This window comes from Drosophila suzukii, chromosome 3 (assembly GCF_043229965.1).
Source record: "Drosophila suzukii chromosome 3, CBGP_Dsuzu_IsoJpt1.0, whole genome shotgun sequence".
Lineage (NCBI taxonomy): Eukaryota > Metazoa > Arthropoda > Insecta > Diptera > Drosophilidae > Drosophila > Drosophila suzukii.
Window position 1 is genome coordinate 60467208 of NC_092082.1, and position 25876 is coordinate 60493083.

The window sequence follows — 25876 nt, forward strand, 5'->3', positions numbered from 1 at the left end:
TTTAAAATAAGTTTTTTATACCCTTGCAGAGGGTATTATGATTTCAGTCAGAAGTTTGCAACGCAGTGAATGAGACGTTTCCGACCCCCGAATTTCGAATTAAATTTAATAAAAATCGGACGACCAAAGAAACGGTCAGAAAATCAATGAAATAATTTTTTTTTTTTTAAGTTTGTTTTGTTGATTTTATTTGTATTTTCTTTTACTCTGGGATATAGAATATTTTAACTTTTCAGCATTTCGAATTTAATTTTACACAAATATCACTGAAGCTAGCAACAATCCTTAAAAATTTAACATCGTGTTACTAACATTGATTAAAATATTTTTTTTAATTTTAATATATGCTCCAGATTATCACCCACAATCGGTTTTTTTATAACTTGGAGCCATTTCTTGTTTTTAAGATATTGAATTATTTCTAACAAGACCTCTGATTACCACTACAACCGCACGATGCAGCAAATAGTGCTTCTCGCTTTCTTCTACCTGTTACATACTTTCCGTCAAATCTAGTATACCCTTTGTCTTTACAAGTAAGGGGTATAACAAGAGATAAGACTATAATAGACGGTCCCAGCTAAAGAGAGTGTGAGATTGCATACCACACAAAAGTGCCACCTAGCTATCATTCCCATCGGCTGTTTTTCAGAATTTACTATCACGCCAACTAGCTTTCGTTCCTACAGACGCTAGTGAAATCTTGTACTAAGAACCAAATCTCAATCAAATTTTTACAAAATATTAAAAAATGTGCGCGATAGACGGCTTTTAGCGTTATGAGCGTTAGAGTGGATGTTCCACGTTGAATTGGTAAATTTTCTAGTTTTCCTTTTTTTTAAATTCTAAACGGTGGACAGGCCATGGACAAATACTTCTACAAATCTTTTTATAAAAATTCAACTCCAGATTTTTGAATCTGGACGTGGAAAAAAATCCAAAAGGTGGACGAAAGTGGACTAACGGTGGACAATCGATTCTCGTTTTCAAATTTTATTTTACTCGACCCAGTTTCATTAGGCTATATTCAGCACGTATTTTTTAACAGTTTTTTTCTAAATTAAAAATGGAGTTACAAAATTGAAACAATTAACAAAAAACATTGAAACAAAAACAAAATTATTCCTAAAAATAAGAAGGGGTTTTTCTGAATTTCTGTTTTAACTTTTATGGTCGTTCCTATGGAAGCTATAATCGACTAGATTTTTCCTATTTGTACACACAAAAAAATTTGGTTGGTAAAACTGACCAATGCAGATAGTTAAGAATCTGTAAAAAATTTTAATTTACTATTTAAAATGATTGTATATGTTTTTGATTTAGCTTTGCTTACTATTTAATAGTTAAGCCACTATTAACGTAGTTACGAAAAAAAATGTTCTCTAATGTGTTGATTATAATTCCAAACTGGGTCTAGCGTCTCCTACAACTAGACTCCCAAGCAAAATAATGAAAATTAATGACTTTACTTAAAACATATATTCATTAAAATCTTTAATATACTTCCACACTTGCTGGAAGTCAAAAATTATTATACTGCAGTGACGTATCTATGAATTTAATTGATAATTTGATCAGTTTTGTAGGCAAATGTACTATAAAAAAATTTACTTACTATGTTTTATGGGTTGGATAACTGGTAACTTCGGCAATCCGAAGGTCGTTCCAGTGGGAGCTTTGTATGTTCAGAACTTTCCGATTTTTGGAAAACTTAAAACTAATTGCAGAAACATAAAGATAAGATAATAAGGTTAAGATAATATGTTTACCGAAAACGAAATATAACGGCATTTGCAGTGTTTTGACATTATTTATCCGATTGTTAGATAAAGTCGTCCGATTATTTTTTAAACTTTATTCGCAATTCTGAAATATTAAAAGAATAATATTCTCAGGACTATAAGTAAAAAAACCAAAGATATAATTTTTTACTGAAGCTTTAGAATATAGCTATCCGATCCGGCTTGTTCCGACATATATACTACCTAAAATAGAAATACGACTTTTGGGAAGGTTTCATCCCGATAGCTTCAAAACGAAGAGACTAGTTTGCGTTGAAACGGACAGACGGACATGGCTAGATCGACTAGTCTAGCGATACTGATCATGAATATATATACTATATGGGGTCGGAAACGTCTCCTTCACTGCGTCGCAAACTTCTGACTAAAACTATTATACCCTCTGCAAGGGTATAAAAATAGTTATTTAACTACAATCCATGGGTCGGGTCCATTCTACCCATTTATAAATGTAGTTACATACATTTTTTTTATAGAAACCCTTACGTTTACGTATTACGTAATAGTAACTATTTGAAGGGTAAATTTGACAATTCGATGGTTGGGCACTGCTGAGCAGAGCTATTTTCTATGCCCTCTGGTGGGACGCTATCGACCGCTGCTTGAGAGGATCGAAAACGCTTCCCTCTACCTATTACATACTTTCCGACGAATACAATATACCCTTTTACTCTACGAGTAACAGGTTTTAAAAGCTATTTAGTTTATCTATTAGTTTTCTGATGGGGGAGCTATAGGATACAGTTGTCTGATCCGGTCGGGTGTGACTATACATATACATATATAGTGTTTATATTATATACCTCCAATAAGAACAAGACTTTTTAGACTGCAGGTTTTTATACCCGTTACTCGTAGAGTAAACGGAAAGAATGTAACAGGCATAAGGAAGCGATCAGGATCACTAGCCGTCTGTCTGTCCGTCCGGATGAACGCTGAGATCTCGGAAACTATAAGAGCTAGGCTATTGAGATTTGGCCTGCAGATTCCTGAGCTTCTTACGCAGCGCAAGTTTGTTTCAGAGCAGCGTGCCACGCCCACTCTAACACCTACAAACCGCCCAAAACTGTGGCTCCTACGGTTTTGATGCTAGAATACAAATTTTAACTGAAATGTATTGTTCTCATCAATACCTTCGATTGACCCAAAAAAAAGTTTTCCACGCCCACTTTAACGCCCACAAACCGCCCAAACCTGTGACGCCCACAATTTTCATGTTAGATAAAAAACTTTAACTGAAATGTATTGGTCTCGTCAATACCTATCGATTGATCCACACTCAATTGCTACGCCCACTCTAACGCCCATAACGCGTAAGTCTGTCTACCGCCGGTAGGTGGCACATTTTAATCTCGCTTTGCTACTTGCATATATCCATTTCCCTTTGGTCCCTTTTGCTGAGTAACGGGTATCTGATAGTCGAGGTACTCGACTATAGCGTTCTTCCTTATTTTTTAACTGATTCGTTAGTTTGCGTAGAAGCACACAGACAGCATGGCTATATCGACTCGTCTTGTGATGCTTGATGCTCTACCTTGTTATAAGTCCATTTTGTGCGTTTAAGGTTTATAGTTTTTATGCGTGTATAAAATAAATAAATCCGCTGAATTGGCATTACTGTTCAGAATTGGCTGTCGCTCATTCCCATGAGATAACGGCATCTTTGTCCCAGCTTATATCACAGCAACAAACGGTGAGGTTAGTTCTCTTGATTCTGGTTGAGCTGTTGTTGGGGTTCCATCGAAACGCTTGTGGTCGAATGACTGCCACTATGTATAAGTAGAGGGCCCAGGGAACATCCGATATAGTAGGAGATCGGGGCCAAGCTTACCAAACGAGAGTTTCATTGGCCCAGAGAACCCATTCGAACGCATTCTTATTTTTGCTGGTAGGGCAAACCGGTTAAGAACTTTCAGCATAATAACAGTGTCCAAAAGTGCTTATTAAGCATGCGCTGCTAAAACATACATTAGTGAGAACCCATAACCTGAACACTGCACTACATATAATCTGTATAGCCAAATTCTTTTGGACTTTGAACGCATCAAAATGAAATTTCTTTTTCGCCAGATAAATATGCGTACGCCTGTGGATGTGACCCACACAGCCAGCACACATATCTCTTCTTTTGTGCCCACTTCTAAGAGAATCAGACCAGATCTCGGCGATAAACGACGGGTTTTGTCACAATCTCGAGATCTGAGGGATCCCTAACTTGTAAACGCGAGAGATACATTTGGCTACAATTTTTTTCGCAAGCCATTAAACAACACAATTTGTTTATTCTGTTCTTAGCTAGTCGAGACAGCAAAAAGTACGATAACTGCCTATACCCAAGGGGCAAAGTTCAAAATGAACTTTTAGCACTCTTAAAACTCAACACTTTAAGCTGCATTTTTGCAATCTATTTGCATTGGTAAAAGTCCTTGACTCTATAGGCAGCTCCAGGTTCTCTTGTTAAACTAGCCCACGTTCATTGATGTCACGACACATTCTTCGTATGGTATATATATGGGTTCGAAGTATTTAGCGCATTAGCTTGCTGACCCTACAAAACCTGAAAAAATGCGAATGCAACAGCATTTCTCGACGTTTCCGCATTGGCCAGACAGGTGAAACTTTCTTGATTGACTGACATAAGCGACAACACTGCACCCGAATCCAAACAAAGCTAAACAAAAAAATAAATTTAATGAATGGAAAGGTTACTGGATACGGTGAAATTAACGTTAATTCATTTACTTTTGGAAGGAAATATCCTTCATGAAACCTACAAACAACCAACTACTGAAAATCAAAGGTAAAACGGTTCCTTTGAGTAACACGAGTATTTAGTATTTAAAGAGCAAGAAACCTTACTTGCATAATACCCAGATCACTGATATCAGAAAGACAACTTTTAAGTTTTCTTTTATTTTAAACTAAGTTTTTAATATTCTTGACATTCGTGACATTATTTAAGTATGACCATCAAAATCGAACTGACTTTTTAATCCAATATATATTACGACTTAAGCCGAATCTTATAGGTAGTGGAGAGCTATATAGGTTGGTCACTTTTTCTTTTTACTCATTCGCATAAAAAACTTAACTTGCAGCTTAGCCTACAAATAAACAACAAGAAACTATTTTTGTTTGGCAAGACACAAACAATTTATTAATTTTAAAAGTGCCAAAAATTGCACTTTGAAAAACAGGTCTTTCTCTAAAAGTTCTCCAAACGATTATGAAATATTTATTTTTTGAATTTAATGAATTTTAGTTAGTTATAACTTGTTCCGTCTTTAACAACCCCAGGCTTATAATTATTAAACTAAATTAACTAAATCATGGAAATTATTTCTGAAAGTCTCTACATGCCTCTCCCCTTTTATAGACATATATGTATATTGTCTGTAAAGCTTAGATGTTAACAAGAATTATAAAAAAGAGAGAATGCTACAGCTATCGAGATCCGACTGTCAGATACCCGTTACTTAGCTAAGAGAGCGAAGAAGATGGAGATTTTCAAGTGTTCCAAGAATGCACACCACGCCAACCGTCGATTCTTTTTTTTGAATATAACTTTTTAAGGGACCTAGCCGATCGTTCCTATGGCAGCTATATGGTATAGTCGTCCGATTTTGATAAAATTTAATTCGAAATTCAGAACTAATTAAAAAATCTTATTTCGAAGCGTAGGAGGTTATATTTAAAAAAACACCAAAGATATCATTTTTTTTTAATTTTTTTTCCGATTATTTCTATGGGAGCTATAAGATATAGTTGTCCGATCCGGCTGGTTCTGACTTATATACTACCTGCAAAAGAAAGAAGACTTTTGGAAAAGCCCGATAGCTTTAAAACTGAGACTATTTTGCATAGAAACTGACGGACAGACGAACATGGCTACATCGACTCGTCTAGTGATGCTGATCAAAAATATAAATACTTTATGGGGTCGGAAAAGTCTCCTTAACTGCGTTTTAAACTTCTGACTGAAATCATAATACCCTCTGGAAGGGTATAAAAATATACCTAAAATGGGGTAAAAATGAGTATTTGAAATTATGTGCATATATACTTATTTGTTAAATAGCTTTTAGATTCTAAGAACGTTAAAAAGTTACTGTCTAAAGGAATAACTTGAACCGATCAATACTGAAATTCAAATTTCAGCCGCAAAGCCGTTACTGGCCTAATATTGCAAATGTATAATAAAATCTTTTTTACCATTGATTTTGTTCAAATATGGCTTGGTCGGTTCGTTTGGACGGTAACTTTGAAATGGCTTACGTCATTAGTGACCGGACGCCTCACAGTCACTAAAATGTTTACAAAAATTCACATTTTTAAAGTTTGCCGAGTTGTAGCCTATTCATTTATTCGCCAAAAACGGTGATATTATAGTTAAATAATAAATCATATACCACCTTTATTTGTTAAGCGATAATATAATTTTAGAGAGTATACCTTAGTATTTTTTCAGTGCAATCTATATTTTAGACATTAGCTTACAATGAAAAATAAAACATTAAACGCCTCCCTTTATCTATCCCACACATAAAAATTAATACAAGATTGCCTTTTGCTTCATGAGTAACGGGTTCACTTATGTACAAGCTTTTTAATATTTTGGCCAGAAGCAACGAACAATAGTTTCTAGCATCAATAGTTATTGATCCATGGAATCGATTTAAATTTGCAACTTTTTTCAAGATGCTAGAATCGTTATCGATCCCCTCGGAAGGGCAGCTCGCTCTTAGGCACCGACAGACACGTGTGAGATGTTCGCTCTCTTGCCCCTCTCCTCTCTTAGTTGGCTGTTGCTTCCGCGGCGTTTCTCTTTGGCACCGCCTGCGCTGCCGCTGCGAATGGGTGCGGCGGGAAGCAGAAAAGGAGACTGCCGCCACTTTTAATTAAACCCACCGCGGTCGCATGAGCCCACTGGAAATGGCGATGACTAATATTGCCGAGCCATTAGCACATCGAAGGTGGAGCAGCTGGAAAAGGCCTCTTGGCTGCGGCTTTGGCAATACTAACCTGAGTTAAGGGCACGGAGACGGAGGTGGGGCGGGCGGCAATTAGAGGAATTCCGAGTGCACACACGCACACGTGCACAGCCGAAATACGCACTCGCGCGAAAGAGAACAGGCCCGCGCTTTTGAGAGTTGAACAATCGACTAGTTTCGGGGCTTGGACTGGCTGCCGATACTTCGATACTGCGGCGCGGGTTGGCAAAGGCAAAGGCAAAGGCACGGCAACAAACAACAACGACAACAAAAGGCAATGTTTTCACTCTAATTTAGCTCGCTCACACACACACGCACTGCTTTGGATCTTACCGCACAAAAAATATATCCGACAACAACGCGCAACTGACTTCACCATGCAGAAAATTTGTTGAAATCAAAAAAATTAATTTTCTTCCTAAAAAATATATTTATATAGTAATCTTCAGTCAACTAGCCATATTTTTGGGGTTTTATGGGAAACGACAACGCGAGTGAAATCGTGCAATAACGAAGAGAGCGTTTCGCGAGTTGCTTAAATAGATTTTCGTACGCTGCCGTGCAACCGCTCTCTCAAGTTCTAACGGGTTCGACGCAACGCCGGCGAACCACGCGCAATGTTGACTGCGAGGTTTGCGTCCCGGCCAGTACTGGGTTTCTGAAAGCAGGTTCCAGTCACGGATAAAATGTTAGCTCTGGATTCAGTTCCGACCAGTGGTGTCATTTTTTTCTAGAAAAAAGGCTGGATCACCAAAAATAAAAGACTGAAAGTTGAAATAAAAAAAAAAACTTCTTTAAATTACTTAAATGCAAACGAAATTCCAGCTGCCCGCTACTTTCAACTTTAAAGCCTAGTACTCAGATCGGCTAAGAGTTTTACTACTCGAAAAATATTATTCTTTGTTGTTTGACCGAAGTTTTCAAAGTCACCCGTAATGATTGTAGCACGGTTTTACTGTCAATCAGCTCGGTTTGTTGATAATTGGAGGAATTTAAACTGGGCTAGTCGGCTGGTGCACAAAGAAATTGAAATGAAGTTGAGTTCCCCAATGGTGTTTCTGCTAAAAAGCTTCTTATTGTAGTACTAAGTAACCACTAAGAAGGGAGATGGTTTTTTGGAATGTAAGATGAAAGATACGCCTTTATAGTTAGAATGGGTTTTTAGTGGATGTGCTTTGGGGGAAGCGGAGCTTCCCAACCGCCCAACCGTTTCACACGGATGGACTGTGTAGAAAGAGGCTATTAGGGAAATGGTGTTCAGTATAAAAATACTGAAAGTAAGTGTTACCTAGTAGTATTTATCATCAGTAAAAATTATGCATATAAGTATTTCCGACGGAAAATTATTAAAAGTAATACTAAACGTTACTCGAAGAGTAAAAGGGATTCGTCGGAAAGTATGTAACAGGTAAAGTGAAGCGTTTCCGACCCTATAAAGTATATACAGCTGCGGCAACAAAATTGTTGTCTGGCTCTTTCAAAAAAGCTCACGGGCAGTTTTTTTTCTTTGGTTTTGCATTAAAAACATAGTTTTTTAACATTTCTGCAAAGATTTTCGATGCGTTTTAGTTCTGGGGCCTGTAAGGTCCCCATTATACCATTTAGCATAAGGGTTTTAAAATTTTGGACGTCTTTCTATCTGATTTTTTTGGTTTATAACCGTGGAAAAGCTTTCAAAATAAATTAGTTTTGTATTACGAATAAAATTGCATCACAATTTCTGAGCTATCAAGGTGAACATGTTGATTCTGTATGGGTTTACATTATGATATGGTACCAACATTATAGTACGAGAATATGCCCATACCATGATACTTGCTTCACCATTCTTTGCAAATGTGAATTGGGGACTCAATTTTGGATATGTAGGTTATCTGATGTGAATTTAAAGTCTTTTTCATCTAAACATGAGCAATTTTCAGCCGCCAGACCATATAAGAGTTTCCCTTTTATTGTGGGCCTTATTTAAGACTAGTCCTTCAAATTCACCCATGCTCTGCAGTCTAAGGAGATTTTTTTTTGGACGTCAAGCGCATAATTTTTGTTTATGTAAATTATATCCAACTTTTTATGTACTTACAAATATTAAAAAAAAAAAAGCGACTTGATAGGCGCCTAAAACGGGACCTATTTGCATTTTACACATGACTTTTTAACAGTTATGGGGTCATTGCGGCTTTCGTACTGCGTGCTATTCTTTTGTGTTCTTGTTTTAGGTAACTACTAATCATTATTTTAAGGAATTCTACGATTCAACTTAACGTATCTTTTGCATTGCCTTTATAAATTAGCTTTTTAAATGTCCTTCTATCTGTATCATTACAGCGCGCTAAATGACCCATTGGGAACACTATTTTATTCATTGTTTTACCAATTCACTTAGTAGTACTTATTCTTAATACAACAAAACGAAAAACAGCCAACAAATCTGAGCAAATTAAGTTTTATACCCAAAAACCGTTAATAGTGCTATTTTTGTTGCCGCATAATTATGCTTCTTTCTTCATAAATGTATCGAAGTTTTAAAAACCATCCGCATTACGCCCACAACCACTTTTATTTTAGTTAAAGGATATGTAACCCCACTTACCCTTACACGCAGAATAAAAATGTTGCAAAAAATGACCATTTTGTAGCAGAAAGAAAAATTGCCCACACTTTGGTGCTATTTTTGTTGCCGCAACTGTATATTCTTGATCAGGATAACTAGCCGAGTAGATCTATGCATGTCCGTCCGTATGAACGCTGAGTTCTTGCGCAGAGATAGTTTGTTTTAGCAGGATGCCACTCTAACGCCCATAATGCTAAACCACTATAAGCAAATAAAGTATCCAATCTTGGGAACAGACGCTCTGCTACGTGAATTTCTCTATCGCCTTCGCTTTTTTGATCGTGTATAGAAAAATTTGAACAATAATGGAGCTTTTAATTTAAATTATTTATCTGAGAGTTCTCGGCAAAAATGATTTTTTAATTTACACATTTAATAAGATATATTTCCATTAAATTTTAAATAAAACTTTGTATAATTTAAACTAAAGCTTCGTATATTAAATATTTAAATAATATCACACTTTGCTTTAAGTGTGAACCTATTTAATTTCAATTTTAAAATTTTCCATTAACTTTTATTAAACATAACACTTTTTTTGGCTAAATCTATGATTAATGAATATTGAATTCACATAAAAACAAGAGTTAATGTTATGGTCGAGTGCCTCGACTATCGTATAAAAGTTACTCAGCTAACCAACTTGAAAAAAAAAATATATCTTCGAGTAGAGGCGAAAAAACATCGATGTTTACATTTTAATCTGTGATCTGTTGGGGACGTTGGAGATAAATGTACAAGTTCATTAGTCCATATGTACTCTCACTTAAAATACGCGTCGAATGACACCTCATTTGTTAAAATCCGATTCTCCGTTCAAAAGTTATACGCAAAACAAAATTTTTGCGGACTTCTTAAAATGAAAATTGTAATTTGTTTGTCAGTTTGTCCCAAAACGTTATTTTAAGGTCCTGACTATGTTAAAAAGCTTAACATAAGAAACTTTAGTTCTACCACCTTTGGTACTCGCTAGTTTGATGGGGAAAACAGCTATAAATAGCTAGATCTCGTAAGACCGTAACTTGTAACTACTAAAACTACAGGCTTGTGCTATATGTCGTTAGAAAGGTATTTCGAAATACTTTGTACGCCTTCCTGACATGATTTGTCTAATGACCACCGTATACAACTAATGGGCATAAGTTTTTTTTATTCCGATTTTTTAAGCTTTTTTTTGATTTCTCAAAAACGGCTCTAACAATTATGGTTTTATTTTCAAAGTATATAACCCTTAAGAATCCTCAACTTTTGACATATGACTCGTTGTTGTAGAAAGTCACGTTTTAAAGTTATTAACCAACAAAACACATGCCACATTTACCACTTCAGAGCATCTAACATTTTTTGTGCGTATCAAACTCTATTTTAAGGCCCTGGAAATTTTAGATGATGTTAAACAATTTAATATAAGAAAATATTGTTCTACCACTTTAGGAAAAGTCGCTAGTTGTGCGGGGAAAATAGCTATAAAAAGCTACATTTTGTACACCCGTTACTTGTAAGCAACTTTAAATACTTTTTTAAATACTTTGTACGCCTTTCTAACACGATTTGTCTAAATACCACCGTTTAAAAATTATGGAAAAACACTTTTTTTTTGACTTTTTTTTGGATTTTTCGACTTTAACGTTGGATTAATCCTAAAAGCGTATAGCGATTGGGATTTCTCAATTTTTGACATATCACGTTTTAAAGTTAATCAAAAGTTCAGAACATCTAACACTGCCTGAGAATTGAACTTTTGTTCGTATTCAAATTTTATATAAAGCTCCTAAAAATTTTAGATGATGTTAAACAGCTTTAAATAAGAATCTTTAGTTTCACCACTTTTAAAAAAAACTCGCTAGATTGGCGGAAAAACAGCTATAAATAGCTAAATTTCGTACACCCGTAACTTTTGAATTTCTAAAGCTTTATAAAGCCGTTGGAAAGGTACTTTTTAACATGATTTTAAAAGCTATGGTCAAACTTTATTATTTCTTTTTTTTATTATTTTTATATTTCAAAAACGATTTCGGTTACAATTTTAAACTGTATAGCCCTTGAGATTCCTCAACATTGGACAACTTTGAGTTTTGTATGTGGTCATGGAATCATTTGGAAACTTGAATTCTACACCTTTTGGGGAAGTAGATTAATTATATGATTGATGTTTAAAACATAAACACCTCTTAACGAGGTAAAAATCTAGAGACGATCGCACCTTCAACAAACAAAAGTTCTTATATCAACTTTTGTGACGAAAATGTATCATACGGTCTACTCAATAAATACACTTTTTAAATTTTTAACATTCGGCACGCAGCAATTTAATTTACCTGTGTATTTCTCATTCGGCACGCTTTATCACTAGATTTTTTACTTGTTAAGAGGTGTTTTTGTTTAATTACTTATTACCTATAGCTCCGATTTTAACAATTTTCGCCATGCCGGTAGGTGACAAACGGAATAAACACTTAAATAAATATTGTAATAATATATAAACAAATTTGTTTAAAATTTTAATTTTTAAAAATGTGGGCGCCGCAGTCTAAAATACACTTGCGCTGTGCAAGAACCCCTAGAATCGACATGCTTAGTTACAACTTTCTAGCTTTTAAAGATTCCGAGATGTCAGCGTTCATACGGACGATTTAGAGCGGTTTGGGGGCGAGTTTGGGCGTTGGAGTGGGCGTGGAAACATTTTACGATTTACGTACGATGCTTTTTTTTCCTACTAATATTTATTAAAGCGTTGATAAAACAATGGCTATAAAACGCAAGGAAATAACAAAGAAAAAAAAACATTAAACATAACAGAAATGGGAAATGTAACAATTCTAAAAAAGAGACAGTACTACACTATTGTCTCAAGACGCGGCTTTGATGACGTCCTCATGACCAGAGACGCTTCAGTCTTCTTCTCGTAGTTGGATTTGCTAAGAATGCTTAATTGGTGTGGTCTTGTAGACGGTCACTGTAACGGCTAGAATGCATGTTGATCCGCTCTCGCACAGTGGGGACGTGAAGGTCGCTAGATAGGACCTCGTTTGTTACAAACGTACGAAGCTAATGAATCTAAATCTGAAATCCCAGCTCTCCAGCTCTTATAGTTTCCGAGATCACAACGTTCACACGGACAGATGAGCATGGCTAAATCGACTACGCTAGTGACCATAATTAAGAATACTTAATTCTTTAAAGGGTCGGAAAGGCTTACTGTTCCTACACACAAAAAAAAAATTGGTGTGTAAAATTGACCACTGCAGATAGTTTAGTAACAAAATAAAATTTTACTTTACTATCTAAAATGGTTGAATATGTATTGTTTTTTGCTTTGTGTATTATTTAATAGTTAAGCTACTACTAATATAGTAACGTTCACTAGCCGACATAACTTCGATCAATGTATGGTCCGATTTAAACAATTTTAGAATGGGATGATTTTATAGGATGGGTCGTTTTTTATTGGAGCTGCCTCAGTTTTACTTTTTCTAAATCCAACGACGAATCGCCCTAGATTTGTTAGTGCAACTTTTCTAAAAACACATGCAATCTGCCTTAAAAATCGAACTAAAAGTTTGAAAATGGGTCTAACGCGCATTGCACTTTCCACAATAATACGTGAATTCGAGCCCACCAGGAGCCAAAACAAATGCCTGAATACTTATTTTTATCTAATTTAAAAGTTTTTGTTATTCAAGGAAAAATTTCAGTACCGAGAAGATAAAATATTGAACAACTTATAGAATATCCCTGCGACACTTGCGCAACTGTTTACGCAATAAAAGAGCGTCCAGTGCGGCCTGCTTCCGCTTCTCCTCCTCTTCTATGGCGCGAAGGATTTCCTCCGCCTCGTTGTTGGCCTTCTCCGATATATTGTGGACCTCAGGCAAGAAATCCAAGATGCCCTTACGTATTAGATACTGATAATTCATGGCAACGGTGTACTTGATCTCTTGGCCGGTAACCAAGCTAAGTTCTTGCCAGTGAATGTACATCCAGTTCTCATTTCGAAGGTCTTTTATGCTGTTGTAAACTGGAACAAAGTCGTCAATTTTTGCAATAAAAGTTTTGGCAACCTCCATAATCTCGATCTTTTCATTAAATATTTGCATGGATTCCGACAGTTCGTCGCGAAGCTTCATCAGGTTATTCCACACATCCTCCAGATCCAGTTGCGCTATTGGATTGCCCTCGGTGGCCTCTTCAAGTTTTAGAAAGTTTGCACAGGCGTACCACAAGTTCTTGTAGGGGGTGAAGCTATCTATAATGCTCTCTAGAAACTGCACAGAGAGCGGCTCCAGCTCAAAGAGTTCCTGGCGAAATTGCAGGGTCTGGCTGACCTTCTCGAGTTCCTTGATCAGTGCCCACGTCTTTTTGATATCCACCGACGTCTCCTGGGCCCGGTTTGTATTAAACGCTAGTGAGTAGGCCTGCACTTCATCATTCAGGGACTCTAGCCGCTCCTCGAATGCTTGACATTCGCTGGAGTGCAGGCGTAGGAACTCCTCAATATCCACCTTTTGCTCATCTTTCAAGGTAAATAACCGGACCATTATCTGGTGCGGCCAGGCATAGACGTTCCACTTCATGGCAAACTGATGGTCACTCAAGTTGTAGAAGAAGCTGTCCAGTAGGTCGTACTCTAGCCACATGACCTGTATATCCGCTTTCAGCTCATCCACCAGGTCCGGGACAGTCAATGCAAAGTCGCGAATCTCGTACAGGTGCTCAATGCTGATCGGCCGTTCAGCGATCCTCCGAAACATCTCCAGGCAGCGGTCCAGCAGAACCTCATTCGTCTCATACATTCGGTCAACGTAGTACTCGAAGATTCGTCTCACGATTTCGATGCGCTTCCTTATCATAAATTGCTTCAGTGTATCCACGTTTATGTAGAACGGTCCGATTGTAATAAAGGCAGGGAGAATTTCCCGGACCTCCTCCTTTAGCCGCTTGTGCTCGAGGATGTCTCGCTTCACCTCGGAAGATGGCTTTCGGGCCTGAGCATATGCCTGCATGTATGTGTTAATGTTCAGAAGGTAAAAATCTATAAACCTTTCGTACAGTCGGGCGTAGGCCCTGAGAGGCAGCACTGCCTTGGCGTAGCAGTTCTTTAAAATCTCATTCTCCCTTAGGAAGCGGTCTTCGATCAACTCCACCGTCAGGATGTACAGGTTCGGGGCGAATTTCAGAAAACTCATGACAGACGCATCTATGAGCCGCACTCCAGCCGCCTTCTCCAGGCACTTCTTGAAGATCTCTACCAGGCCCGGCTGGAATTCATCTGGGTCAGTGGAGTAAAAGACTTTTCGGTCTTCGTTAATGCCAAGGGTCATTGCAAACACAGGTTTGTGGAAGGGAAACTCTGTGTCGATGTAGTTGCTGGTCCATTTGTAGTTGGACTTCAGTGGGAGGAACTGCAGACACGGATCGCAAACAAAGTGTGAGAAGTTGACCAGAGACGTCTCGAGTAGCACCTCCATGGACTCTTGCATGCGAAATTTCACCTGCAGTATGAACCTCGAGATTTTGCACATGAGATAGACTGTCCAGGTGTTAAGGGATATGTCCAGCCATCCCTTTCCCAGAGCTCGGAGTACTACAGTGATGACGGTTGTGAGCTGCTGTGGCCAATAGACCTTGAGGAACGTGGCCACGTTGTCGCTATGTGCCTCTTGCGCCTGCAGGAAGTCAACAAGGGCCAAGGGCTTGCTGAAGCTGCAGATAAAGATCGAAAGGGTCTCGATGTGCTGGCACTCGATGGCAACTCCGGCCATAGCCTCGATGCCGCCCCCGCAGTAGAAAAGACTCGCCTTCAAGTAGTCGTACCGCTTCTCCTGCATGGTGATACCGAGGGCCTGCAGCTCCTCGCGCTCCTTTCCGGAGACATCGACAGCGAAGGAGCGGGGCAGGAACTCCTTGAGGTTGATGTTCCGGAACTGGGGAAACTCCTTTGGCATCTTCAGGATAAACTGCTCCAGTTCATATAGGGCCATCAGGCGCTCGAACACCAAATTCACTTCGGAGCGCAAGCGCCGCTTGCACTGCTCTGACACCTTGGCAGCTTGCAGCACCGACTCTATGGGCTTGAAGCTGTAGAACACCGTGGACTCAATGTCCTCGTGCAAGACGCAGTCCACGATTAGCTCCATCAGCATCAGCTGCTCCCCCTTGTGCCGCTCATGAACGGCGGCTTGGAGCCGCTTGATGTACTTGTGTGGGTTCTCGGCCATGAACATGAACTGTAGCTTGGGTACTTTGTAGGTGCATCCGTCTTCCAGCGACAGAAGAGTCCAGAGGTCCGAGTCCTCGTGATGCGCGGTGACGGCTGCCATGCCCCACTGGCAGTTAAGCAGGCTCTGGTTGTAGGGTAGGTAAGCCTTGGCTGGAAGCGGGTAGTGGGCATCCCCAACAACTCCGAGCTCGAACCAAGCCGCAGGCGAGTTAATGTCAAAGTTGCTGTCGTCGAAATAGCTCAGTGGAAACTTGTGCGGGAAGGCGAACTCGGACATTACGTTGTACTGCTCCTCGGTGGGCTGAAGGACGTCGTCGGTGAGCCCCGCCTTGGCCAGCTCCTCTACCAGGTTGATCTTCTGATACTGGCGACGTCTTCGGTCCACCTCTACGTCCTTGGGAAGGTGCCGCTTCGGGACGTAGCGGGTCTGGATCACTTTTGGAAGGATCGTGGGCAGTGGGAAACGATGTGCCTTGCCCATCTTGTCCATCAGCGTAAGCCAGCGCTGCGCCTCCTGAATGGGGTAGTAGACATCAGTTAGCTGATTTCTTGGTATAAAGAGCTCCTGGTAGTTCATCATAGCAGTTCCTGGACGTGGCGGCATGATACAAATGGCTTTGTCGGCATCATGCTTTAATTGAGGATCTTCGTTCTCCTTGTAGCTTACAGAGCTAAGGCTGGTCGCGTCTGACTCCTGGGAATCGTCGTCATTTCTGTCCACCTCTAAGTTTTCCGGATCCATGTCGAATATATTGTGAAGATCAATTTAAATGTGAATGTGGCGTTCCTTCCAAAGCAGTGTGTTCTCTTTTTCTTGGGAGTCTTAGGCGCAAGGCAAATAAGAAAGACAAAATATAAATGCCTTCGAAGACAGGAATTGACAAAATAAATGCATTTCTGCCGCTAGGAAAAAAAGTGTTAATAGTGTAGAAAAGGGGACTCAACCCCGAAAATCGCGATAAAATTACCATCAATGGACCGCGATTTTTAAGAGCTTACATAATGAAGGAATGGGTCTCTTGCAATTTAATTTCAGTTGCCGGTTTTGCTATATAAAACAAGTATGCTCTTTCAGTATTTTCCAAAAAAAAAATTATGAATATTTTTTTTTTTTAAATGTGTTTACTGATGACATAATGTAGTCTTGATTAGATCCAACATCAATATCTTTTTTAAGCTTTGATAAATTTGTAGGTATAGTTCAATAATTTTAAGGCCTACGATGACCTACAATTTTAGGCCAGTCGTGACCTATAAAAAGTGTAAAAATTGAAATTTTTAGGCAGTGTATCAGTGTATAAAGTATAAAGTGTATAAAAAGTGTAAAAATTGAAATTTTTAGGCAGTGTATCACCTAAAAATTTCAATTTTTACACTTTTTATAGGTCACGACTGGCCTAAAATAATCAAATAATAATTATATTGCTTATAATTATTTAATCAATTATTCAAGGTAACAATTAAAAATTTTAAATATAATATTGTAATAAAAAAAATATCAAATGATTTTTTTCAATTACCTTAAGTCTATTGCCCACATTTTATCCCATTAGTGACATAAAATTTTAGATATGGAATCCTAAATTTGAGGCCATAAAATTTTAGATACGGAATCGTAAATTTAAAATTATGCAGGCTTAGGTCAATTTTACCTAAATTCTATGCAATTTTGGAGTGTGGAGTAAGGATAGTTAAGGGGCAAATGTAGTTTGTGACCCTAGCGGTTAAACGAACCGTTTAAAATGCTGAACGCGAAGCCGTTTTTAATTTTATTGTGCTCTTCATTCATGGTGGTATTTTGCATGAACTCAAAACACATCCTGGGGCGCGAGGACAGTTGAAGGTAATATTAAGTATATGCATATATAGTTTTCATGGTGTCAGAATCGCTGCTAGTGGTGATGCCAGTGGCACCACTAAGCGGCCCAAAACGCGGACGGGGACACGGTCGAATTTTCAGGGGGTAAAGATATTCTGTAGATCAATAAGGAAAACAATTAAATTGACATAACTGAAGTCCTTCGCTACAAAAAGCTATAACCGCCATTTCATATTATGAAAAAAGGTTTAACAAAAAACAAGAAAGGAACTTAACTTCGGCAAGCCGAAGTTTGTATACCCTTGCAGTTATAATTATTAAATTTAAATATACAAAAAATGATATTCCCAATAGTATAAGTTAATATGTCAAAAAACACCGAAGCTTGATATGATTCATATTATTTTCCCACCAATATATGATATAGTCGTGCGATTTATATTAAATTTAATTCAAAATTCAGAACTAATTAAAAAATGTTATTTCCAAGCGCAGGAGGTTATATGTTTAAAACACCGAAGCTATAATATGTTTCATATTATTTTCCCACCAATTTTCCAATCGTTCCTTTTTTTCCGATTATTCCTATGGGAGCTATAAGATATAGTTGTCCGATCCGGCTGGTTCCGACTTATATACTACCTGCAAAAGAAAGAAGACTTTTAGCTTTAAAACTGAGAGACAAGTTTTCGTTTAAACGGACGGACATGTCCAAATTCCTCAAATGTAAGGTGGAAAATGTAAAATGTAATGTAATCTTACATTATAAATATTTTTTTTTCTTATTTTAATAAATTTTTCCTTAATTTTAAGGTTTTTTACGATACATTTAAGAAAAATTTGTCATTATTTCCAGAAATGGCAAACCATAAATTCAAGAAAATTATTTATTTAAAATAAAGGTGAGTCGCCGTTGGATGAAAATCATAGGCGATTTTCTTAATTTAAAGGCGAATTTCTTGATTTAAGGGCGATTATTTTTTTGGGTGCGATAGCTCTAAAGCGAATAGACTAGATTGTGTAGAGTCGGACAGACGGACATGACTATATCAACATGTCTAGTGATGCTGATCGAAAAACGTCTCCTTACTGCGATGTAAACTTTTGGATGCAATTATTATACCCTCTGCAAGGCTATAAAACTGTTGGATAACCTAATAGAAATTAATTGAGATTTATGTATATTTTGAGCATATGGTTTATGTGTAATGTTCCGAAACATGAAAACGTTTCTTTTGATATATCTTCTGTTAGGTGGTTCATAAATGGGTCCATAAAATATAGTTGGGTTGAAAATAGTCATCTTTAATAACCAAACTATATTCAATGATATTCAATATTCAATAAAATAATATTTTATGTTCGATCTGATACCGTTGGGTTCGGAAGAATAATGCCAGGAACAAGACCCTCAACACAGAAAGAAGCCGAAGGCCAAAGCCATAAACTGGGTAAAGTAATTGATATACATACGTAGGTAAAACGATAACCAACAACTGCAACCTAATACAGTACCAAATAAGTAATACGAAAAATAAGAATTTTAAAGATCCCGACTACTTATCGTCACTAAAAGTTGAAGTGATAATGTAGAAAGAGTGTTATTATCCATTTTCCGTCTAGTTTCCACCCATAAGTTCTGCTGCCTTTGTCGAAAAACAACAAACCTAAGAGTTGAATTTCAGCGCGACAACAGGTGCTTTAAAGAGTATATAATAAAAGACAAATTCTTCTAAAACGAATTAACTTGGTTGGTGCCGTTTAGAAACTATAGTTATATGCCAAAGTCTGAAATCGACAAGTTATTAAATCACCAACCAAGTGTCTGAAACGGTTAAGGGATAAAAAGCTCTTACACTTTACTGATATAATAGGGGAGTGCATAAATTAAAAAACCTATTTAATTTATTTGTCCTTCAGCAGTGCTAAAGCAAAGAATTGTGGAAAACCAAGTCAGAAAATATACAAGTAATAATACGATCTTTAGCAACAGTTAGTTCTATTATTTCTATTGCGTCTTATGAAAGTGGCACTACATATTTTCAACAGTACCTCGTAAGGTATCGTGACAAACATTTTCTTTTCTACAGCCGATAACTACAAGAAAATTTATTTTTTGGTTATTTTAGTGAACTAGGAATCGAGCATCTTAATATTGTTCTTTTTTTATGCCCTGAACTAAAGTATATTTTTGAAAATGTACAGTTAAAATTGCATTAGACTACTGTACATTTTAAACATTTTTTGAAGAAAAAATAAATTTTTGTCACATGTGCATAGAGATTTAGTGTGTATCACCTTATTCTACAACTTTAAAAAGTGAAAAAATATTGGCTTACGCCAAGAGCTGTAGTATTTAACTCCGCTGGAATTTTACCATCGAAATTTCACAGGAGTATGCTCAATAGAAGTCAGCAACTTTCTACTCTCCAACCTTTATAAACTATTAATTTCTGGAAAATTGAAATTCAAAAAGCGAATCGTTCGTCACTATATCCTACACTCCAGTTACTAATTCACTTTTTTTCACATTTTCCTAACAACACCATTTACGCAGGTTTGACTGGGATGCAGATGAAGCAGTTGGAGCTGCAAAAATATCCATAGTGCCTCCACTCGATGTTTTCGATAATGATAGTCTGAATCATCAATGATATCGATACTATCAAGCAAAAAAAATTTTTTAACGTTATGTGCTCAATTTTATTTATACGTTTGTGAAAAAAGTTATTAAAAATTAAACAAAAATGTTTCAAGAAATGTTTATCATTCTTTGGTAATAATTTATTCAGTCCACCAGCCACTGGTTTTTAAACAAAAACTTTTCCATTTTTTATCATTTTATTTTTTTTACTTTTATTACCAAGAATTCTTTATTCTTTGTTGTGCCACCATACGATGAGTGTGTCGAAGTAACGATATTATCGTCGATGGTTTTACAGCTCTACTGGACTGCAAATGGAGCGGAGATGGAGACGCGAGAGAAGAATGCTTTAAACAACTAATTTTCAAATTGACCGATTAAATTTGTTATTCTTCGCGGGACGGCTAACGAGCGCTCATCAAAATTGGCCACGTTCAGCAGAACAATATGGTGATTACATTTGTTCTGCTGAACGCTCACGATACATAAGACGACGAAAATGTAAAATATTCTACATGAAAAACTCCACTATGAAATTCAAATGTGCTATGTGTTGACAATTACGGTATACACAATTTTTTTTATTAAAATTACGTTTGTAAAAAATACCGGCAGCCACCGCAGCGTTGCACATAGAAATCGTGGACATGTAAAAATCAAAAGGGCCTGAACAGTTGTAAAGAATTTAAGTTCTTTCATGGTTTTTTAATAACAGTTCTGTTAATTCTTATCGATATTTCACTCATCGATACACGCCAACAGCAATGTATCATGTATCAAGAAAAAGTAGCGCACCTTTTTGATGCTCCGCTTTTACTAATCATGATGCAAGAATTTTTGCATCACGATTAGTTATCATGTGCGATCGGCAGAACTATTGTAACAAATCCATCAGTGACCAAGTACCATGTTCTGCTGAACGCGGCCATTCACTCAGAAAATCTGGTGTTTTCCTGGTATTTCCAGAGCTTATCTGAGTACCGCGGTGAAAAAAGTGCCTTCTCTCGCTCCACCAATAGCTGGCGTACGGATATCCTCGATGTGATTACTAGGCTTTAATCTAGGGATCATAGCCTAACCGATTGAAGAGTTTGCCATAGAAGCCTGTTGCCACACCTGCTGAATGCCCCAAATAGTATTTTTTTTAAGTTAAAATAGTTTTTATTATAACATTTGTAATAGTATTTAATTTCAGACCGGGTGGTATTTATTATCTTATTAGGCGTGGTCACACTGATTGGATTCTGAGAAAGCATAGTTGTTTTTTGTGAATTTTTGGATTCTGAGCTGCCGCTTGGTGATTTCTGAGACGTGACTATGGCGGATGACACTAACGAGGACAGCTGGCTGTATGGCACTTCTAATCCGGACTCTACGACCGGCGAGCTGGGCAATGGCTCGGACTCGCTGTCGGCGGAGCACGAGGCCGTGGCAGAGGCTCAGGCATTGGCCGCTGTGGTGGCCGGCGAAAAACCGGGTTCCTCGGCCGGAATTGAATCCGCCGGAGACTCGCCACGATATCCCAAGGAGGAGGCGCCCGAGTACTCGGAGTTCGAAGATCCAGCGCAAGAAATGGAAGAGGACGAAGAGGCTCTGCCCGACACCACGGATAGCAGAAGCCGAAGGGACAGGGATCGGGATCGAGGACGTTTTGCGGATCGGTCCGACGCACGTTCATCCCCAGATCCAGAGGATGATGAGATGGCCGATGGCCCTAGCTCCAGAAGGGAGAGGAACTGCTCAGGGTCTGACGAAGACGATGACGACGACTCGGACGACGATATCAATGTGGTCATCGGGGACATTAAGCAGGCCCCAAGCACCTACAACATCAAGCAGCGACCCAACCTCTTGGCCGGAGGCACAGGAGCCGCCGGAGACAAGGTTAAGCCAGCTGGCCAGGCGGGAAAGTTTAGCATAGAGGATTTTGAGGGCGCCGGCACCATCAACGGAGTGGCAGTGCACGAATTCAGCATCGATTCGCTGGAGGAGAAGCCGTGGCGCAAGCCGGGAGCGGATATCACGGATTACTTTAATTATGGATTCAACGAGGAAACGTGGCGTGCCTATTGCGAGCGGCAAAAACGCTTCCGGGTGGCGGAAAGCGGCGTGGGTCTGGCCAGTCTCACGCAGAACGTGAACCAGAATGCTCCCATTGGAATCCTTACGGATGGTGGAATGGGAATGGGCCCACCAGGAATGCACAGCATCCAGTCCATGGTTGGAATGGGCGGGGAGGGCGGCATGCAGATGCCGCCCCCGGGAATGCCGCCGCCCATGATGCAGCATCAGTCGCGGTCTGGAATGGGACTAATGCAACGTCCGCCAAGACCCATCTCCACAACGGGCGGTGAAAGGGGTGGTGACCGGGAGAGGGGTGTTAAAGAAAACGCCATACAGGTGATGACCGCCGAGTGCCGAGAGTATTCTCGAGGTGGCCTTGGACCCATGGCGCCAAACTTCCCGTTACCAGGAGCCGCTGAAGAACCCTTCTTCCACGAGCCAGAACCCTTCGACTACGGATATGAGCCCACACAGGAGTCACAGTGGGGCAGCGACAATGCTGGATGGGTTCCCAGCGGAATTAAGGAACTAACTCCGGGCCATGCCCATATGCAACAACCTCCTCCTGGGATGCCGCCTCCTGGGATGGGCGTGCCACCGCCACAGATGGGCGGTCCTCCCCCCAGCTTACGCGGAATGATGCCGCCCAACATGCGCATGCCACCAAATATGAGTGAGTTCCTAAAATGTAGATTTACAATTTCGTTGAGTTATCATTGATTACTATTGAAGACATGGGACCGCCTCCAGGAATGATGATGGGAAGTAATGGTCCGCCACAGATGCGAATGGGCATGGCGCCGCCACAGAGAATGGCCATAGGCGGTAAGAAAAATAAAATTCATTATTCAGGGGTGGTCAAAAGTATTGACATAAAACAAAAGTTAAATATACTCATACTTTGAACTTACTTCATGTACATTTTGGCATCAATGGAAAGGCCATTTAAATTCCGTTTGAATGATACAAAACTTTTCTTATCCCATTCAGTACTTAATGAAAATGCGGATTGTTTTTTTTTTAAATCGGTCAACTCATTAAAAAGTTATAACCAAATAATAATTAATATTTTGCAATTCAATCGAGATTGAGGCAGCAAATTAGCTGTTTTCACTAATACGCCGCCAAGCCGCTAGGGGCGATATAGGCTAGTTTGCGCTGTAGGCCAAGTGGCGCTATAGAAGAACAAGATGGGTGGCGCTATAGGCTAGGTGTGTTAGTAAAATAAGGAAAGTTGCTTTAAGCATGTCTCCATACCTCTCGCACTCCCTTAAACTGAGTAAAAGGCATCTAATAGTCGAGGCCATCGACCATAGCATTTTCTCTTGCTTGTATTATATCCTTTACTCGTAAAGTACTCGTATTCGTTGAAAAGAATGGAACAGGTAGACTTAAGCGATATCGACCCTATAAAGTATATATATTCTTGATAAGGACCACTAGTGCAGTCGATCTAGCTATGCCCGTCGCTTCGTCTATAAGAGCTAGAAAGACAAACAGTAAGGCGGAATGACGGACGAACATGGCTAGATCGATTTGGCTGGTGATTCTGATCAGAATATATATATTTTATTGGGTCGGATACTTATATTTTTCCCTCTTACTCGTCGACAAGAGTACACATAGAGGCATTTTTGACATGTAAAAGTAAGATTCACATTAGTCTTTTTAAAATAGAACTACAAATGGATCATTTTGGGTCCCCGCTATTACTCTACGACTAAAAGGTATAAAAAGGGTAACGTTAGGGTCTTAAAATTGTAGTAGCTCTTAATTGTGTCATTCATATTTGTGATCAGATCTTTTTCTTAAACTGATATACACATTATGAAAAGTATAAGAAACAAAATTGATTTTTATGCATGCTCCTCTTCAATTATACCAAGATTTTTTTTAACTTTGTGGTTCGGTAAGTAATTAGAATTTTTGATGTCTAAAGTCAGCTTTTCAAATTTCGAGATAAAAAAACAACAATAACAATCAGATACCGTTACTCAGCAAACAAAAAAGAGCCATCATTCCAATCGGCTGTTTATGAGATTTACTAATACTCCACAGAACGTGAAACCTAGGTGGCGCTAGTGAAATTTCGTAAGCAGCAGATTTTCTGTTGGAAAATATTTTTCTTTCCTTTCGCAATGTTTTTGCTATTTACTTATGTTTGGTTGAAGCTTTTTTGAATGGTCCGATTTGAATAATTTTTGGAAATGAAGACGGATATTTATAATAAAAACAATATCGCTTTGAAATTTTTACATAATATTTAAAAATGTGGGCGTTAGATCTACCTTTCCAACGAATCTAAACTGAGACAAATTACATTATTATTTTTCGGTGAAGCCGCAAATCTAAGCATATTAAGGCATTTTGAATTTCTTGGGTTGATTTCTAGTTCATTATTTATTACGCACCTATCTATGTTGGACAATTCACTTTTACTAGAGTCCATACACTCAATTATTATATTTATGAGATGGAACCCATAAATAAGACAATAAATAAAATCGACTTTTTCTACGCGATGGACAGTAGTTCCTCTTTTAGTAAACTATTTTATATTTATTTATTTACATTTTAGATCGTGCATCCTACGAGGATGATCGAGAAAGGAGAAGGCGCGAGAAAGACAAACTGTTGAAAAAAGATCAGGTATGTCTAATATCTTTATACCAAATAATGTAACATTGCAAATATTTGATTTACAGCTGCGAAAGGACTTCTTGGACATGCTGCGGGAAAGACATGACATCGAAAGGCACACCAGGTGGTACGACATCAAGAAAAAGTTCGAGGCGGATCCTAGGTACCGAGCCCTTGACTCATCCTATCGCGAAGAGTATTTCGAAGACTATCTGCATCTGCTGAAGGAGGAGAAGCGCAAGGAACGCGACCTTAAGGAACGGGAGCGACATCGCGATAAGGAGCGATCTCGTGACAAAGACAAGGAGAAGGATAAAGACAAAGAGAAGGATAAAGATAAAGAAAAGGATAAGGATAAAGATAAAGATAAAGATAAAGAAAAAGAAAAGGATAAGGATAAAGAGAGCTCGCGGCGAGAACGCTCCCGATCTCGTGAAAAATCCAGCCGTCGCAAGTCCAAGTCTCGCGAAAAAGATCGCAGCGAACGAAGCAGCAAGAGCAGTAGCAGCAACACAGGAGGATCTTCTAGCCGCAGTGAGAAGAAAAAGTCTCATCGCAAGGACAAAGAGGAGGAGGAATAGCATTTGTTTAGGTAGTTTTTAGAAGACAAACGAGACGCAACTCCTTGAGCTGCCCACCACAGAAAACAACATTTTCAAAATACTTTCAATAAAAGAGAAATCTAAAAAATGTGGACGACTGTTGAGCTTTATGAAAAAGTGAATTGGAGATAAATACAGTTCGCATATTTTTAAGCAAGCAGAATAGTTTTATTTCTTATACCCCACGTTTTATTGCCACGTCCACAATTATGTGTACTGCAAAGGAATGGAGCAGCCCTACAATATGTAGTAGAGACCTGCTCGACTCGATGCATAATCATGTTGACAATGCAGCGATTATTTTATACCCGTTAATCGTAGATTATAAGGGTTAAACATGTCGGAAAACATGTAACAGGAAAAAGGAAGCGTTTCCGACCCTATAAAGAATATATGTTCTCGATCAGGATCACTAGCAGAGTCAAACCAGCTATGTCGACCTGTCCGTCTATCTATAAGAGCTAGAGTGTTGAAATGAGATTT

General features: G+C 38.5%; 2 protein-coding genes across 3 annotated transcripts; one reads left to right on the plus strand and one right to left on the minus strand.

The window, feature by feature from the left end:
• Positions 1-12828: 12828 nt before the first annotated feature.
• sac (sterile affecting ciliogenesis) lies at positions 12829-16435 on the minus strand. The gene has a single exon (XM_017076821.4). The coding sequence runs from the start codon at positions 16364-16366 to the stop codon at positions 13127-13129; it is 3240 nt and encodes a 1079-aa protein (XP_016932310.4). The 5' UTR covers positions 16367-16435; the 3' UTR covers positions 12829-13126.
• Positions 16436-21301: 4866 nt separating this feature from the next.
• Positions 21302-25550, plus strand: Fip1 (Factor interacting with poly(A) polymerase 1). 2 transcript variants are annotated; one of them, XM_036817788.3, is made up of 4 exons: positions 21303-22824; positions 22884-22976; positions 24730-24800; positions 24857-25550. In XM_036817788.3, the coding sequence occupies exons 1-4, from the start codon at positions 21405-21407 to the stop codon at positions 25370-25372; spliced, it is 2100 nt and encodes a 699-aa protein (XP_036673683.3). In that variant the 5' UTR covers positions 21303-21404; the 3' UTR covers positions 25373-25550. The 2 variants fall into 2 exon arrangements, with proteins under 2 accessions (XP_070853028.1, XP_036673683.3); XM_070996927.1 differs by lacking the exon at positions 22884-22976 and having other exon boundaries at positions 21302-22824.
• The last annotated feature ends 326 nt before the right edge of the window (positions 25551-25876 follow it).